Below are 18934 nucleotides of genomic sequence, written 5' to 3'. Positions count from 1 at the left end.
GGCTAACATGTGGAAAGGTGCAGCGGGTTTTTTCGTTTGCTGGTGGATAGATTTCCACCCGGGGCGTGGATAAGTGCAGGTCCTCTTGCACATTATCTTTCTCTGCAATTTTTTTAAAAATAATCTCATATTAAACATTATTTAAAGCCATTGGACCCTTTCGGTAAACAGTCTCAAGGCCCACACTTCGTGTATCACAACTTATATATCAAATACCAAACCTGTGAAAATTTAGGCTCAATCGGTCATCGGAGTCGGGAGAAGATAACGGGAAAACCCACCCTTGCATCCGCGCGTTTCACCGTGTCATGACATGTGTTTAAAATAAATCCGTTATTCTCGCTATCGAGAATTTATATTGTTTTACTGTTTTCTCAAAAAGTAAAGCATTTCATGGGATAATATTTCAAGAGAAGTCTTTCACCACTACCTTCTGTAAACCCTGTAAGTTATTTGTAAATATGTGAACTTTTATTTTTTGTTCTGTACCGAAAGGGTCCAATGGCTTTAATCCATCCCGCCATCCAAAAATCACCCCCTTTAAAAAATTCCCTAAACATTGACTGGTTCAACTGGTAAAAAGGTTTACAGTAACATGGAGACATTTTTCTTTTGAGCTTTAGAATTGTATGGTAAAAGGAAACCCTGGTTCTGGTATGAGGCACTTTTTATCACCTTGATCTTAGAAGCTCATACTCTGTAAAAGAAAAAAAAATCCCTTTTCGAAAAGTCTGAAAAAGTCACAAGAGCTGCCGATTTTAAAATGTCATCAGATGTTTTTGAATGCATAACATTGGCTCAAAACTACCAGATACATTGCACTAGACGAAATTCTCATCAAAGCAACAGGGTGAAAAATTGAGACAACTGGTTGCTTTTTCTAATCCAAAACTACAGAGAATGTTTTGAGAGGATTAAAGACACTGGACACTATTGGTAGTTGTCAAAGACCACTTGGTGTATATCAACATATGCATAAAATAACAAACCTGTGAAAAATTGAGCTCAATTGGTTGTTGAAGTTGCGAGATAATCATGAAACAAAAAACCACACATGTCACACGAAGTTGTGTGCTTTCAGATGCTTGCTTTCGAGATCTGAGGTCTCAAAATCAAATTCATGGTAAACTACTTCTTTCTCGAAAACTTCATTACTTCAGAGGAAGCCATTTCTCAAAATGTTTTAAATTATCAACCAGCTCGCCAATACTTGTTACCAAGTAAGGTTTTATGCTCATAATTATTTGAGTAATTACCAATAGTGTCCACTGCCTTTAAGTCATGAGAACTTATTGTTTTTATCTGCAGGTGGACTTCTTTGGGCCAGCCATTCCTGTCTCTAGTGGTGAAGAAGGGATACTGTTTGTGAAACAGCGGAACGGGAAGATGACTGGCGATGCCTTCGTTCTCTTTGCCACTGAGGAGGCAGCCAATAAGGCTCTGGAGAAACACAAGGATTACCTGAAGAATAGATACATTGAGATCTTCCGCAGTACAACAGCTGAAGTACAGCAGGTATGACTAATAAACTTCCTACTGCTCAGTTGAGTACTGAATGTACAAAAAAAAAAAGTTTTAAACCCATTTAGGTGTCTTCAAAGTTAATGATGAATTGTGAATACTATCCACGGCCAGGTCCCAGAACAGCCAACAAATTATTGTTGAACATTTCCATATCTCACTCTTCCTTAAGTGACAGGCCTGTATTCTTTTGTTTTTTGAAAGGGCAAGATTGATGACTCTTCGATAGTTGATTGATCGAATTGTCATAAAAAAATCTTTAATTGACAAGAAGTGATGAACCTCTCAAAGGACTTCAATCAGTCTTCCAAAAATTTTAATCAGGCAAGCTGACAACATTTGGTTCACATCAAAAGCATTAAAGTAATGTGCCATTTTCTGTAACTATACATCTTAATTTTCACCCTCTTCAAGTTTTAAAACTGCCTTTCATAAGAATTTTGCTCAACCTTCTCCTCCTCTTTCCTCAGGTTCTTTCCCGTCTCCACTCAGAGCCCCTCATGCCAGAGGGTCCTCCAACCACCAACGTCATGGTCCCCAATATCATCCACCCACCCCAAGCTCACATCATGCCACAGCCGCACCACGCCTCCTTTGTACCCCAGCAACTCATAACCTGCGGCATGGTGAGGGACTGCATCAGGATGCGGGGACTCCCCTTCAAGGCGTCCATTGATGACATCATGAGGTTCTTGGGAGAGACGGCATCATTCATTCGCCCGCATGGAGTCCACATGGTTTACACCATGCAGGTGAGTACTTACATGTAACACCAATCCTTTTAGTTGCAGAGGTTGTGGGTTTGAATCCCACCCGAGTTATATGCCAGTGATTTGTACCAAACTGGCAATCTAAATGGAGCACGTTAAAATGTTGGGTTGATGACCTCTGTAAGAATAATGAAACAGCACTGTCTAGAAAGATATCTAGTAGAAACTCCTTTAATATGTCTGGTACTCGTCATCACTGGTGTAAACTAAAATGAATAAATGAATGTTTGCACACATTTGGTTGTTTTTGGTTGGACACTTATCTTGATTGGTTTTGTATTTCCAGGGCAATCCCACAGGAGAAGCTTTCATCCAGATGATGGCTGCAGAGAAAGCTCTGCTAGCTGCCCAGCTGTGCCATAGGAAGTACATGGGGGAGCGTTATGTTGAGGTCTTCCAATGCTCCGGAGATGAGATGAACTTAGCCCTGATGAGTGGAGCCAGAAATAAGGCAACTATTCAGACACAGCAAGGTAAGATTGTTGAAGTTAAAGACCCCTGGCTTTGGCTGCCATCTTTGATGAAACGTGCATACATGAAAGTCTGTCATTGGCTAAGAGTCTTGTGCAGAGCATACTTACTAGTACATTTGGATTGTCATACATTCAAGATGGTGGTTAGTGATGTCATGTGCAATCCATCTATTGTGATGATTGCCCTATATTCCAACACCCTCATGTTTCAACAACCCTGAAGAAAAAAAACCTGATGATCTACACGCTAGGGTCAGGGTTAAGATTATGAAAATACATGAGGGGTGTCGGTACATAGGGTGTAACCCTTTTTTTATATTCAAGTCTTGGTGAGGTAGTCTGGGAACAGAAACAAAAATGCCTGAGACACAAACAAAGATTAAATCCAGGCACAGAAAGTACTTTTTGTCCAAATAATAGGAAGCTGTAAGCTCCTGACTAAAATATGGCATTACTGTGACACTTGTGTTGCTAGAATTGCCCCCAAGACATGTTTTCCCATTCCCTTGCAGAATTTAACCATCCCAGAATAACAACTTATGAATGGCATAATTAAAAAGTCAATCAAACTTTCTTGCTCAGTTGTCTTAAAACAAGACTTTCACATTAAATGCTTAGCCCTTTCTTTGCTAACACTTTTTTTCTAAAGGATGTGAGAGTTGTAAAAACTGTCATGTCTTTAGTTTGAGTGTACACCTTTGGCACTAGTTTCAGATAGTTCCCTCGTTATGGAAGCAGCCTGTAGTCAACTTGAGTAACATTTCAACTTATTTTCTCCAGCTCAAAACCACTGTATAAATTTCCTTTCAATTTGATTTTACAGTAGTACCAAGTGCAATAGCACCAACAACTCCCCCGTTCCCCTACCAGCAACAACTCCACTCTCCCAGTGCTCCCGGTTCCCTCATCCCTACCACCGCTGCTCTTCCAACCATTCATCAGCAGACTCGCCAGCAGACTACGCACACCTACATCCAGCAACCCTTGTATTACTTCCCGAGTCCCCCGGTATCGCCAACGACCAGCCAGTTGTACCATCACCCCCATGCCAATAATGCCATTATCCGACTGAGGGGGCTGCATGGTGGAGCTACCCCGCAAGAGGTTGCCCAATTCTTCCAGGGATATGGGGTGAGTGACAGTAGAATGGTTCATTGGTGTAACAAGTAAACCATTTTTTTTACAAAGCAAACAAAACATCTGTACATCTGCAACTTTGGATGGAACCGCTGAAAAGACCCTGACAAAACCATTCATCATACTCAAGCCCCCATTTTACATCAAGAAACCACAATCACCCACTTTCCTTTTTGCAACTTGAAAGCCAAATTTTGCTTTGATCCTCTTGTGTTTCCATCTGGATTCAGCTATTTGTCAAACTGTTGAAGCACCAGCACAAATTTACAGAGAAAACCCAATACACTTGATTTGTTTCAACCAAACTTCCATAGCACCCAGTACCATTATGGCATGACAAGTGGGGTATGGGCTAATTGCAACTTATTTTCACCATTGTGTACACAGACTATTCAAAGTAAGTCTGTATTATTTACTTACATTCACTATTCCCTTGCAATTAAGATGTCTGAAGGCTTTTCAAACAGGTTTAATCCATAGTTGTAGCCGACACTAAATTCAAACAATTGTAAAATTATGTAAAATATCAGAATTGTCTTTAATTTGGAACATTGAAGGTTATGTACACTTCTATAAACTGCACAAATCTAATCTGTGGTATGCTTTGGAACTAATTTATTCATCACATGCACAAAAACTCCAACAACAAATGATGCATTTTATTGCCGGTGACTAATCCTTACTGAAGTATAGCAAGGCAAAACCAATGAAGAAGATAAATTAATAAAGGATTTATTAAAATTAATGAATTACTTTTGAAGTTGTACTTGAAAGAAAGATACGAACCAAGCTGAGACTATTTATTTTGTCGATGATATTCTTATACGAGCTGGATTTTACCTGAAAGCACAGGATCTTTAGAATTATCTCAATTGTTTAGAACATCATAATCATTTTGGGAAACTTATTTTTACATTTTTTGTATCTATGGATTTAAATAAATGTGAAAAAGATTTGTACCATTTCAGCTCCAAAGTAGGGTGTTGTACAAAGTTTCCCAAAATCATAAGTTTTTTGAAAAACAAAACAATGTCAGAAAATGGCACAGAAAATGTTTTGTTTAGAAAAATGATTTGCCTAATTTATATGCCATTAAGTTTTGCTTTTGAAAAACTTACTTAAAAAGACTGACCCAAAAGTCTATTCTTCATTATTTGGTTTTGATGATGCAAATGAAATAGGTTACATCTTTATTTATGCTGGATAATTCCAATGAATGAATTTTATGTTACTACCAGACTAATGACTGAAAACCAAAAATACAATTGTGTGGTTACTTGTTGAACATTCGAGTCAGTACTTTTGATAAATGAATTTTATTTTACTACCACACTACCACACTAATATTCTGGTTACGTATTGAAGATTGGAGTCGGTACTTGATGAAAAACTTTGATAAATGAGGTTCATTTTACTACACTACAGACTAAAAACCAAAGTAATAATTTTTGGTTATTGAAGATTGAAGACAATATTACTTGTGTAGAAAAAACAACAAAAAACGCATAAAATGACAGCAAATGCATCTTTTAAAATTGTTGATGTTTACAATTTTTCCTCTCCCTTGTTTTGTTCCTTCCTGCCGATGAAGGCTCTCCCCCAACTCCATGGAGGTGGTAGCGTCGATTGGCAATGACCCACTAAAGCTCAGGGGAACATTTTTCAAGTGCAATAATAAAGAGACTGAAGAATACTATGCAATAGGTAGCTGGAAGAATTAATTTCATCAAAACTTGGTTGTGGGTTTTTTTACTGCGGAAAAAGGGTCTACTTCTGGTCTTCACTGATTGTTTAGGTTTTTCTAACCTTGGGCATTCGTTTGACTAATTCTTTCAATTATTCGGCTGGTGGTAATCAACACGATAGCTTGGTGTTGGTTTAAATGGTGAAGGAAATAATAATAAAGTACAAGGTTGTTTCCGACCTCTCTTTTACTAAATCTTGGGTAATCCATCAGAATCCAATATCTAGTGCTTGATATGTGGCAGGGTGTACTGTACCCCCCCCCCCTCACCCACAATGTACTGGATTTTTGTTTTCTGGGAGTCTCAGGAACTCTTTGGAGAAAAACATGGAAAATGCAGGGAGGGGGGGGGGGGTGGGGCTCACCCTCTGCCACATATCGGGAATTGTACGAAACCTAACAGCATAGCTTAACAGTATGACTTTCCATTGTTTTATCCAGATCATCTAGTTTCCAATTAACACAGTTTAACTATCAATTTTTGACCATTCCATCAAATATGTTCATAAAAAAAAATGGATTTCTGATTAAAAACAGAGGAAATCACCTCCCTGTATAAATTAGTCCTCAGAATTTGGATTCTTGTGGACTCTGGGGGTAAAGATACATCTTTAAGGCGGGGTAGGCAGTGGGGTAACCAGAGATTTTCACATGGGGAGGGGGAGGGGGAAGGGTTCTGAGTGGGGGTCTGCTTCCCCTCTTAGGCAGTATGACTTTAACATAAATATCCTTCAGTTAAAACTGGTGATGGTTCTAGGAATAGTTGAGTAATTACTGGTGTCACATTGAGGGTGTTTTCTGAAGGATATGAGGTGATGGTAGCATTTGCATCGGTTGGTGTTGGGATCCTATATACAGGAACACAGCTTGGGTTGGCTGAGGAAACTTATTTGTTTGAAACATTTTTTATTGGAATTTTCTAAACTGGTACATATAATTGTGTGATAATATTTCTCATATAACTTTGAACAATTTATACAGATTTCAAGACAACAAACTTTTTCATTTTAACCATGTACTAGTAATGACTTCTCATCTGTTTCACCATTATCATTCAAATGAAATGATTTCTTTTTTTGTAAGCTTTAAAAAAATAATCTTCAAAAGAATATAAATAGTCTAATCAAATAGTTTTCATTCTACATTGACCCCTTGCATCACAGCCATCTATGAGGTCAAGCAATTGTAGCAAGTGTAAGAATCACATGCAACTCTCGGCCAATGACCTTCGGCCTCATGCAGGGCTTTACCGACAACAATCAATAACGTTTCCTACAAGAGGCTTTCAACTGGGCCCCATTTTCATTCAAAAATATAATATTGATTGCCAGCCACTTTACAAACAAAACAAGCTAATATAACACATCCCGATTCTCCTCATTTCCAAAACTAATACCCCATCATTAAGAATGGGCAAAATACATTTTCATGTAGCAACATAGTCCCTATTTGTTCAGTGTTCGGGGAAAAAAAGACCAGCCAAAAGGGCTGATAGCCTTTAATCAAGGCGCTTGCAGCAACCTGGAAGGTATATTAGTACATTGCGCACAGCGCCACGATTCTTTCATGTCTGCGAGTAGGTGGGTCTGAGCATGATGTACATTGTATAGCATTTGGGTTTCTGTGAGTGTCTTGACAGAAGGCTACAGGGCTGGCAGTCAAGTAGCTCTTACATAAACAGTACAAGTCTTGTTAACTCTACATAGAAATTTGTCAAAGTGTTGATAAAAAAAAAAACGAGGAAAGACAGACTCACCGAGTAGTGATTACTTCTGAAAGAATTTCTGCTGCTATAGTTTCTGCTGCCACAGACTAGATTGAGGAGCTGTGTGGAGGATTTGACCATAGAGCAAGGATTTGACCTATAGTTCAGATCTTAATAACTAGTCCTGCAGTTCATTTTACTGCCGCAGAGAAGATTGGAAACTAGAACTATAGTCCTGCTGTTCATCTACTGCCACAGAATAGATTGGGGGAACCGGGACCTAATACATTCACTCTCGAGGACGGGTTCTTTTCAGAACTAATATCTACTCGGCAAAAAATAGATAATGTTTGTGTTAAACACTGCAAACCCAAAACATATCAATAATCAATTGGGCAATGTCTTAAACCTTTGTTGTTAGAGGCAAAATAGGTTTAGTTTTGGATTAAACTTTAGAGGCTAGTCATTTTAAATGCTTAAACAGTTCATCTTGTAGTAAATACATAATATTTACAAATAATATAGGCAAGGCCTTATTTCAATTATATACCTAGGGAGATATAATACACTACCACAACATATTATTTCAGTAGTAGGGCCTACAACCTAGGCCATTGTACACTGATACTCTTTCCTCCAAAAAGTACCTAGGCCCAACTTCATAGAGCTGCTAAAGCACTAAAATTTGCTCAGCATTAAATTTCTTCCTTGATAAAAACAGGATTACCAACAAAATTTCCATTTGATGCATATTGCCTGTCACTGGAATTCAGCTGTTGTTTGCTTATCCTGAAAACCACATGGACATTTGGTTGGAAATCCTTTTTTTATGAAGGCACAAGTTTCATGCTAAGCAAATTTGTGTGCTTAGCAGCCCTATGAAATTAGGCCCTGATATCAAAAAGCTGCTTAGAAAGTTCTAGCTTCACACAGATACCAGCAAAAGATCCAAACCAACCAACATGGCATACCGTACAATGATAACTGGTACTTATTTTAGCAAATATTTATTTTGTTCTGCAGTAGTTTTTGCATTAGCACCGGGCATGGATCATCTTGAGAAACACGTACTCTCTGATTTAGTGTCGCCATTTCTTCTTGATTCTCATGGTGTTATTGTGTACTTTCACCCAATATGATTTGACTCACCATCACATTATAAGCTCATAGTTTTCTCTTTCCGCTTCTTGATGTTCAGGTCCCTGCAGAGAATGTGCAGATGCAGTATAACGGGGACGTCTTGGTACCTTTCTACTCTCAGGAGTTGGCCATCAAAGCTCTCCAGGAGAAGCAACGCCACTACACTGGCAAGATGGAACTCTTCATGACCTAAACAGTTAACATTGGGAATACAAAATTCAGCATAAGAAAACATGGGTGGTTGGAATCTGCTCTCTGTGTAAAATTAAACACCACACAGGAAAGCAGTGATTGACATTTTTTGAAGTACCTTGAAAATGCTACGCAAGTTTTGTCTATGTTTGGTAATACGACTCAAAACTATACAGGTTTGACACTGAGCAGATACAAAACACAATTTGGATGTAATTTAAGTTTACACTGTAAATACATCAGACCGTCAAATTCAAAGGGATCCCTGGCAACAAAAATGCTAAGCAGACAAGTTTGCCTTTAAGCATGTTCTGTCGATAAGCACTTAGCTTCCCTACACTTTGGCTGGTTAGCACATGAAACATGTTCTGTCGAGAAGCACTTAGCTTCCCTACACTTTTGCTGGTTAGCACATAAAACGAGTAAGTTCCTGTTATAAAGCAGGGCTGTTCTTTCGACAAACTTGCTCAGCAGAGCTCTTGTTCCACAGGGAACACTCTTTGGTCCCTGAGAATAAACTTCTACAAATGTTATCTCACTGTTGCTACACAATGAAGAGGTGTAAACAAACTACATTGGTTTCAATTGCCCCAAAACATAGACTATTCCGTATAGACTCTCTGCACACTAAAAATGTGCCTTTTTAAAATATTATATTAACGAATACAGAATTTTGCACTTCCAAGTGTGGATATATATTTAAGAAATCTTAATATTGTTGTTTAAATAGCAATTTATTTGTTTAGTAATTGTTTAGAACTTATTCAAGACTTTACACGTTTTGCACATTTTGATTTTTTTTATGCCTCAAGTTTACCTCTATGCATTTATTCCCCTTTAACTCTTTGAGGGGAATATGGCATTTATAACTAAACCTTTCTGTGCCTTGTATATTCGTAGATTAGGCCGTAGTTGCTAGACTAAACCTTCTCTGTGTGCACGCTACAAAAGTAAATTAAGCTTTTGTTTTTTTAACACGGTGTGCATCCCAATTTTTGTATCCGCGATTTTTTGTGTTCAAAGAACATTTCCAACTCGATGGCTTCCATGAAAGCGTTAATGCTCAACTCTGAATGCTTTAAATTAAATCAACTCTTCCAGAACATGCAGTCCTGGGCTTCCAATGGTGTAACAAATTAAACTTTTTTTTAAAGTATAGTCATAATTTTTGTGTGTGACGTATTTGGCACATCAAATATTTTGCGTACATCCCATTTTCTAAAGTATTTCTGGCTTTCACAAATTAAAGGCCTAAAAATTATAGGCTTTAATCTAAATCCCATTGGCAGCGGCCGCAGAGACTTCTAACTCGACTCATCTCTGAACATACTTGTAGTGAACATCTTTGAAACTGTTCCAGATGTCATATCAATGCAAACAGATATAAATTTCAACTTAAAAACCTCAACATATAATGGAGTGGTGTCTGAAACTGTCATCTGGAATAATAAGAACTTGGTTTAGATTTACGTTTAGAATCTGTAACTGGTGTTACTTCAAAAACAGAGACTTTTATTTTATAGGTGTTTAGATGGTAGGTGTTGTCTGTCAGAAATAACCAAGAATAGCTAACAGGTCCCAGAAGGGGCAGGGTTCCTTAGGTGTATGAGGAAAATAACAATTGGTGTTGAGATATTTTACGAGGCACTAAGGCATTTGGCACCACTGCCTGTGTAAATTTCAGGTTAAAGTGGACCTAAATCATGACGTTGTGAGCAGTAGTGGGCCATTTCAAAGACTTGTATTTCACGGAGGGCAGGGCCGTTTTCTTTTTGCCATGGGCGCTTCCATTGGAAAAGTTTGTTGAAATTTGTTGAACCAAGGCCAGCAGGGCAACAGAGACCATGGCTAAAGCCTCCATGTAATTTCAGGTCAGTTTTTTTGAAGGCCTTCTGGTCTCACGTTTCAGGTTATTTGAAACATATGAAGGAAAACGAAATGGCTGCTCCATGATAGTGGGTCTTAAATTTGCCTCCGTCACAACATAATTCTGGTTAACTTTTGGTTTGTTTTGTTTCCGTAATAGGGGTTTTACAGGTGATCTAAAAAAAAGGTTACAGGTGATTGGAAATAACGCAAATATTCTTGCCACCAAAAGAAGAAAATAACAAGAAAAAATTGTTCTCCAGTAAAACAGACAATTAAAGTCATGTTACTCTAAATACTGGATGGGGTTCTTTGGGGATGCTCGTTTAAGCTGGCCTGAAAACTCCACCCGCTTTAACGCAAACGCTCTCCTGCCTATGACAAGGGTTCAAGTGAGTCTTGGTCATGCTTGATGTCGTCCTAGGGGAATCCCCCTTTTGATTTGACGCAATATTATTATTTTTTTAAAGCTCTCAGTATTATTTATCTGAAGTAACAATTATACAACCTTCTCTAAATAAAGCATCGTAAAGGGCATTGATTAAGTGTAGGTTGTTTTTCTGTTTGTGAAGGGGGGGGGGGGGGGGGTTACGATAGGCACAAATTCACTCAATGAAAATTCTAAAATTTATATTTTGTTTAATCATGTCAACAATTCATGGGTCACAGCTTTTAGGTTTCCGAACAATTGACTTTTCCCGACCTTCTTTAAACAGTACAGCATCAGTTTAAACATTTACATAATTGAAGAGTACTTTATTTTTAAGTTTTCATATTCTGGAAACCAATTGCTGTATTTTGTAATATCAATACAAAGTAAACCTTACAGTAAAATGTTTTAATTTGTTCATTGTTCAAAATGATAATATTGTTTTAATACTTCTTTGCAAGTATTTGTATGTTGCACTCCAGTTTTAGAAATATTTGTAGCCTTTTGAGTTTTAAATTTAAATCAAATTGTATTCTTGAATACTTCCAACAATTACACAATATAATGTGTGTTTGAATATTTAAATATGTTGCTGAAAAGCAAAGTGAAGATTATTGTATATTTATGCATTAAATTTGATTTTTGTTTTAGTAAAGAAAAAAAATGCCTGTATTTGTTTACATAATTAAAGCTAAATGCTATTTAATAAAGGTTTTAGCACAACGCTTGCATTCAGTCATTGGAAACTAGCTTTGATGCGGTGAAACGCCTTCAAACTCACATCACAAGGAAATCAAGGAGATAAATTGCGCTGCTTTCACAATAGACAAAATAATATTCCCTTTCGTTCCATTTGAAGAGCATCTACACTTTTCAGGCCAGAATCGTGTACAACTCTACACATATTGCTTTCATAAAATCATGGAATGAATGGATGGTTTCAACTGAAATTTTACAGTTCCACAGAATTGCAAATTTCCTTTATTATAATGGTATTTATTTTTTAAGAGATTGCAGAAATAATTAGCTTAGTTGCACACAATGTATTCCCCCCTGCATCAATGTTCATGAAGCAAAAAACAATTTGTTCCCTGAAGTGTACATATTCTTCAACAGTTAAAATAAAATACAATATAGGGCCTAATAAAAATAATAAAAAAAACAAAAATAAAAAAAAACATTCCATAAGAATTATTATTAAAAAAATAGTCTGAGCAGCAATATTATTTTTGTATGGCATTCCCCTCTTTGAAGCTTTTAATTCCAAGAAATTCACCCTCTTAAAAATAGATAATACAAGTATCCGTCGCGCTTACACATGAATAATATTCGGCTTAAAAACACCCCCAAAAACCAACATAGGCACAGACTAGAGATACAGATTTTTGCCTGGAACATTTTCGTGTGTGCTGTGCTAGTGCGGCCTGCACTAGTAAACTGATTATGCTTTTTTACACTGGATCAGGCATACCTCCATTATCAGAGTCCAACAGTGGGTCTTGAGTAATACCAATATGTTGTTGGGTTTTGTTAGCGTGAGGAAGGATCCTAGTTAATCACTGTGCTAACTAAATCTGCTTGAGTTTTGTGAAAACGCCTTAAGTTCATTGTTAATTTTGTTCCCGTCGTAATGTTCTGTTGGCCTATGTACATTTATAACGGCCAAGTGTGATTTTCTATATTTGTGCACAAGGATCAATGTTTCTAGCTGCAAAACAGGCCTAAAGAATGCAATAATGCACAGATAGAGAGTATTGTAACAGGCTAAATCTGTTTGGTCAAACTATTTTTTTTGCACTGTTTGCGAACAATGTTTTTGCTTCCTATCATGTAGATTAAGCTTTGCAGCAAGATCAAATTTGGCTGTGTAATTTCAATAGTTGTGCAAAAGCTTCTCGCTGTACAACTGCCTTTAACCTGTTGTACTTTACGCATTCAGTGCAATAAGATAAAGTATACAGACTACCAGCAATAAACTACTGACTGAATGTTAATCTCACGTGTTTTAAATAGTACAGTACCGAACAACAATTGTGTTCTTCCATTACAGAACCATTAACCTCCAATTTAACAAACTTGGAGATCTTCCCGATTTATAGTGTACATTTATAGTCTAAATGTATTATTGTTTACTGCACCTTAAAAAGTCGTTCACAGTGTACTTCTGAATAAAGTGAGAAAGTGATATCAATGTTGGTTGCAAGTGGACTGTTTTCTTTTTACAAGGCATTTGATTCTGTTTTAGCTCGATCTGGATTTCCAAAGGTTGCATGGATTCTTTCTAAGTTCCTGTTTTCTGTACTACCGAAACTTGTGATGAACTCAGCAATACGAGTGGACTCTTGCCCTTTTTAGGCATCTGAAAGTACACAAATTTGTGCAACCAATACAGTTCTGTATTGTTTTGACCTGACCCCAAGCATCTAAGCCATTGGCTCAATTTCATAGAAATGCTCAAGGACAAAAATTCTTTCCGTCATTATTCTCTTGCAACTTTGATGACCAAAGAAGTCCCAAGTTTTCACAGATTTGCTATTTTATGAATATTTTGGGAGACCCCTTCCAGTGCCTTTAAAAACACAAGAAGAGATTGGGTTGTTTTCAAGAATTAAAAAGGTTTACCTGTTATCTTTACGTTGAGAGATTCATGATAATGAGTACAGCTACGGGTATTGAGACCAAGCAACCTGCAAGACCCTCGCCGTTAACAAGCCATTGATCACCCTTTACCAGACCTGGCGTATTGGTGTAGATACTCCCAAGTACTGTGAAGATCAAAATCAAGATGACAAGTAAGAGGTTGATAGTAAACTTACACGGTTTGGTAGTAGAAAGCTTCCCTTAAAACATTCATTGCTGTGCTGTAGTTTTTGAGAAATGAGTTAAACCATCTTGATTGAAATGGCATTTTTTCAAAAGATTTTCTAGTTCTGAGTGACTCAGGGTCAGCATCTACCATGTAACTCATAGTTGTTACACAGGCCAAAGTTCAACGAGAAGTTCAGGTTCACATAGCAATCATTGTTTGTAGGATTCCTCAGGCTTGAGAGCTACAGTGGAAGTGTCGTTGCCGAGTGGTTAACAGCACCGAATTCAAACTCTGGTGTTTCTGATCAGCAGAGTGTGAGTTCGAATCCCCAGCCAAGACAACTGTGTCCTTAAGCAAGACACTTGACCAACACGCCCTTTTCTTTTGGATGGGACATTAAGCCGTTGGTCCCATGTGTTGTGTAACATATGAAAAAGAACCCAGTGCACTTATCGAAGGGGTTCGTCCCAGTGTTTCTGGCTGTGGCTGCTGTATGAGCGTGCCGTAACACCTTGTAAACCCTTTTAAGCGGATAAATAAGTGGGTATAAAACTCATCTCTGCAATAACATATCTTTTGAATAGTTTGTATACTCAGCGTCTTTGAGTACCTTGCTTGGTAAATATGTGCGCTAAAAAAGACTACCATATTATTATTATTAATACAACACTGTTTAACCTCCTAAAAATATATAAAAAATAGTTTGACTAGACTAACCAAAAGGATTCAAGATATTCCATGAGTAGTGCATGACGGCTGATGGCCAGAGCGCATAGCCGGACCGTATGGCTATCCAGCCATGTGGGAAAGCAGACAAGAAAACCGCGATGCACTGGATGATCACTGTGGTCCAACGCCGGTCAATGTTAATTCGGCCGGTCAGCAATATCATGATGGGCACATGGAATAGACCCCAAATTACACCACTGGGAAAATACAGATATTATTCAGAATCATTGCTGTAATGCAAAAAGGTCTATACTTCAAGGGATGGGGGGGGGGGGGGGGGACTGCAGCCAATGACCGTAGCCATAGATGAAGACTCTTGACAAAAAACAAAGATAAGACTTGGGCTCAGTCTGTCTGTTTGGACCCCTATGAGAAAAGTGCCATATTCTAAATAACTGACAAAGCCTAAGCCAAGCATGATATTTGGTCCGGGGGTGGGGGGCGGGGAGTAGAAACATTTTATTGAGAAGAAGGTTTAGCTATGTGTAGGTGTGGTCCAAGCTTTAGACTTTTCAGGTTATTTAATAACAGTTTTTGTGATCAAGGGCAAACAAATTGGAAATCAGCCTTTGTAAAGTAAGATATATCATGCTTGCTAAGTCCATCATGCCCAAGCCGTGGTTTTAAAAAGAGCAGTTGACTTTTAAATTGAGGCCTATAGTACACATTCAGTGGCATAGCAGGGGTTTTGTTTAACTGGGAGTACACATGGGGTAAGGAGGAATGCCTGCCAGTGGAGGGGAAGGCACAGGGTATGATTAAACCCTTAAATTGGGGAATACCTTTCACTGGAAAGGGGAAGCAGGCCCAGGTTTCTCCTTCTTTTTGCAGGAGCTATTCTCAGGATCATTTTGGAGGGGGTACACTGGAAAGTTGTGAGGGGTCAGAGTGCTGCACTACAGCCAAACCAAGCTTCCCCCGTACCTGACGGCGAGAGCCTGTGAGGGTGTAAATGACTCCATGAGGCATGGTAGTAAGTAGCATCTCCATCCAATCTCCTCACCAGCTACTCTCAGAAATCCCCAGATCTTCCGCCGAATCATCAGCTGTTTGACCTCCGATGACCTTTGATCTTTCTGCTGTTTGGTTAGGTGACCCCATCCCATTGATACACTCAACAGAGCACAGAGTGTGATCAGAAGAATTGTGAATGCGATGGCAATCCAACATGCTGATACCACACTAAAATTCTGTTTAAGAAAACAAAACCTGCTTTAAAAAGTAAAATATTGGTGAATTAATGCAATCAAAGTTGAGAAAATAGCATTTGAAGACTCGTAATTTTTACACTATACTATTGGTAATTACTCAAAATAATTATTTAGCATAAAACCTTTCTTGGTGACGAGTAATGGGGAGAGGCTGATGGTACAAAACATTATGCGAAACAGCTCCCTCTGAAATGCCATAGTTTTCGAGAAAGATATAGTTTTCCACAAATTTGATTTAGAGACCTCAGATTTAGAACTTGAGGTCTCGAAATCAACCATCTAAATGTACACAACTTTGTGTGACAAGGGTGTTTTCTTCTTTCATTATTATCTCGCAACTTTGATGACCGATTGAGCTTAAATTTTCACAGGTTAGTTATTTTATGCATATAATTGAGATACACCAACTATGAAAGCTAGTCTTTGACAATTACCAATAATAGTGTACACTACCTTTAAGCCTTCAACATCCCTACTGCTGGATGAAATCGTCAAGCCTTTTTTGTAACAACAAATAATAATAAACGACAAAAGGACTCACTGTTACTTTATCTGGTTGCAAGAAATGATGTCCGCCAATTGTCCTGCTGAAAAACTGCCAAAATTCGCCGTCATTGTTGACAGCCATAAAAAGTAAAGCAACAAGTGTGGGGAAATACATGACAACTGACAGCGTGCCGAAACTGAGGTTTCTTCCAAAGAACACCCATGCTACAGTCACAAGAAGTGTGGCAGCTCCAAAATTCAAACAGGGGTAAAGAACCGCCATTGCTCTTCTCCGTGTCACAGCGTGTCCGAAGATGGAGCTGTGAGAGTGATAGACGGTTGGTTATTGCGTGGGTTTTTGATAATTTAAAAAACAGGCGGAATGTGACTCTACTCTACTCTCCAAGGGAAAATGAAGACCTGGGGGCGCCACCTGCAGGTCATTTCTTACACATCCTGAGCGACTGCACTAGTTTACCATAAACTTACTCCAGTCGGTTCCCCAATTTTTTTTTTTTTTTTTTTTTTGGGGGGGGGGGGGGGGGGAGCTCACAAAAAAGGTTAAAAAAAATTAATGCTATGTTTTCAATAAGTGAAGGACTTTTACAACTTTCTGCACAGTTGATTCGAACAGCAGCCGCTGAGGCAAATTTCATTTACATGGGTTGGCCTATAGGTTACTGTAAAGTTTTTGAATATTTTTGTTCTGAGCAGGTGATATCGAAAAATCTCTCTCTTGCTTGTTAAAAGGCCTTGGAAAGCAGTACGTTATTTCAAAACGCAGCCGCAAAAACCACAAAAGGTCGATCTCTTCAAGCCACTCCATGAAGAAAAACATTGGATGCCCAGGCTACTTAATATCTGACCGAGAATATATAATGAAAAGGCTTGACTGGGTTTTCACTGCTGGAAGGCGGGAAACGATTGAATTTCCCCCCGGAGTGCCCACAATGAATTTGTAGTTGAATTAGGAAGAAGCATGGAGGTAGAAATAGAAGTAAACAAATATAAACAAGTATGGAGTCCCACTGGATAAGTCATTTTTCGTTTGAGATTCTGTCAAAGTTGCGAACTTTTAAACATTAGACCCATTAGTCACACAATGACTTCTATATTTGTTTGTATAATACAACTTGAGTTTTTTGCCGCACTTTAGCATGGCTCCGCTTTTAACATCGGTCTCATCACTGTTGCCAGTGATGAGACCGATGTTAAAAGCGGATTCATTTACAGCTCAACAAGGTGGGCTAGCCGCACTTACGGTCCAGATGCTCGGCAAAAGTTGATGTGCAATTTCAATACTGACTTTTAGGCTGTGTCCGAATTGGCGACTTCGGCTACAGCTACGGCTAGGGCGCGCGCGTCTAGTGCTATTTAACACTGACAGACGCGCTGATCTAGCCGTAGCTGTAGCCAAAGTCGCCAATTCGGACACGGCCTTACTATCGATGCTAACAGATTTAAAAATGTGCAATTTTAAGGAAGATTTACATGTCTATGAAGTTCCATTAGTTAAAACAAATGGCACCACAGTTTACGAATTGGCCTATACAAACAGTTCCGTAAACGCAATAGGTTAGGGGACTGACATGCAAGTCTATGGTTCAAAGATTGACCCGGAAGTAGAACACAGTGCTCGCGCACGGTGTTATGGGCCAAAACTCCACATGGCATAGATGACAGTGAAATGGTCGGAAAAGTGTCACAAAATTACCCGGTATTTCCCTATTTGGGAGGCTGATTTTGTTAATCTAAATTCAATCTAAGAAGATAAGTCTACCAGGCACCGAACTGCAATGGGTAAAACGAAACCAAAGCGTCATCGATCGAAGAAACAGCGTCCGACGGGACTGCCGTCCGTGCAGGAGACTGAAGCAGAAGAGAATGAGTTTGCTGCTGCTGCGGGAACCGACACGGCGATGGAAAGTCAATCACTCACACTTCTTGAAAAGGTACGGTCTGTGTCTGTTGTCTGACGGTACACTTTGTTTGATGTTTGTCATGAACGATAGAACAATGATACAAATTCCGCATCCAACTGGCCCTTTTCTCACCATTGCCATTGGTTGGATTTATCTTTTATATAAATAATATTGATGTCAGATCAGACTTACTAATTACTTTATTATTTATAGTTAAATATTAAGGTTTATATATACCGGAAAACACCGGAAATTACCGGAAAATACCAGAAAAATACCGGAAAACACCGGAAAACTACCGGAAAACTACCAGAAAACTACCGGAAAATACCGGAAAACACCAGAAAACACTGGAAAATACCAGAAAACACCGGAAAATACCAGAAAACACCGGAAAATACCAGAAAATACCGGAAAACCCCATACTGTTACAAGAAAATAACTCAAAATACATGCGACATACCTGAAAATACCGAAAATTGCTGAAAATGTTGGGTGCGATCGGTCAATCTGCACGATCAACCGATCGCGCTGTGCTAAAAACACTTCACTTGCAAAAACTTCACTTGCACGGAAACCTACTAAAAGCCGACAACAGGCCGACAACGCCGACAACAAGACCAGAGCGCTGCCAACACGCCGCCAACAAGTTTTAAGTACCTCAAAAATGGCCAATAAACCATAGAACTATGTGTGTTCTGTAATATAAACATAAATTTAATGGAAAAACTTCACGAAAAGTGTGAATTTTTAACCAGAAAAAAACCCTTAACTTTCATGGAAAACGGTCAGACGCCAT

The 18934-nt window shown here is 38.6% G+C and overlaps 3 protein-coding genes across 5 annotated transcripts in view; 2 read left to right on the top strand and 1 right to left on the bottom strand.

Annotated features, from left to right (window-relative positions):
* Positions 1–13169, top strand: part of LOC139935272 (epithelial splicing regulatory protein 1-like) — a 39383-nt gene extending 26214 nt beyond the window's left edge. Inside the window, exons 10-15 of one of the 2 annotated variants that reach the window (XR_011785790.1) lie at positions 1309–1515; positions 1992–2273; positions 2578–2764; positions 3588–3895; positions 5493–5605; positions 8549–8687. Coding sequence is in view for 1 of the 2 variants with exons in the window: in XM_071929785.1 (XP_071785886.1) it covers positions 1309–1515; positions 1992–2273; positions 2578–2764; positions 3588–3895; positions 8549–8683 (1119 nt within the window). In the remaining variant the exon portion in view is untranslated. Of the gene's footprint in view, positions 1–1308; positions 1516–1991; positions 2274–2577; positions 2765–3587; positions 3896–5492; positions 5606–8548 lie in introns of both variants that reach the window. The other variant, XM_071929785.1, reaches the window with a different exon arrangement.
* LOC139935275 (uncharacterized) lies at positions 8542–18236 on the bottom strand. The gene is made up of 6 exons (XM_071929788.1): positions 18153–18236; positions 16269–16533; positions 15441–15706; positions 14505–14713; positions 13601–13743; positions 8542–8679 (listed from the first exon to the last, which is right to left on the bottom strand). The coding sequence occupies exons 2-5, from the start codon at positions 16494–16496 to the stop codon at positions 13610–13612; spliced, it is 837 nt and encodes a 278-aa protein (XP_071785889.1). The 5' UTR covers positions 16497–16533; positions 18153–18236; the 3' UTR covers positions 8542–8679; positions 13601–13609.
* Positions 17887–18934, top strand: part of LOC139935274 (HEAT repeat-containing protein 3-like) — a 23842-nt gene continuing 22794 nt past the window's right edge. For both annotated transcript variants that reach the window (XM_071929787.1, XM_071929786.1), the window contains exon 1: positions 17887–18165. In XM_071929787.1, the coding sequence (XP_071785888.1) occupies positions 18010–18165 (156 nt within the window). In that variant the 5' untranslated portion in view covers positions 17887–18009. The remainder of the gene's footprint in view (positions 18166–18934) is intronic.

Source organism: Asterias amurensis, chromosome 3 (genome assembly GCF_032118995.1).
Source record: "Asterias amurensis chromosome 3, ASM3211899v1".
NCBI lineage: Eukaryota > Metazoa > Echinodermata > Asteroidea > Forcipulatida > Asteriidae > Asterias > Asterias amurensis.
This window is presented reverse-complemented; position numbering and strand designations above follow the sequence as displayed.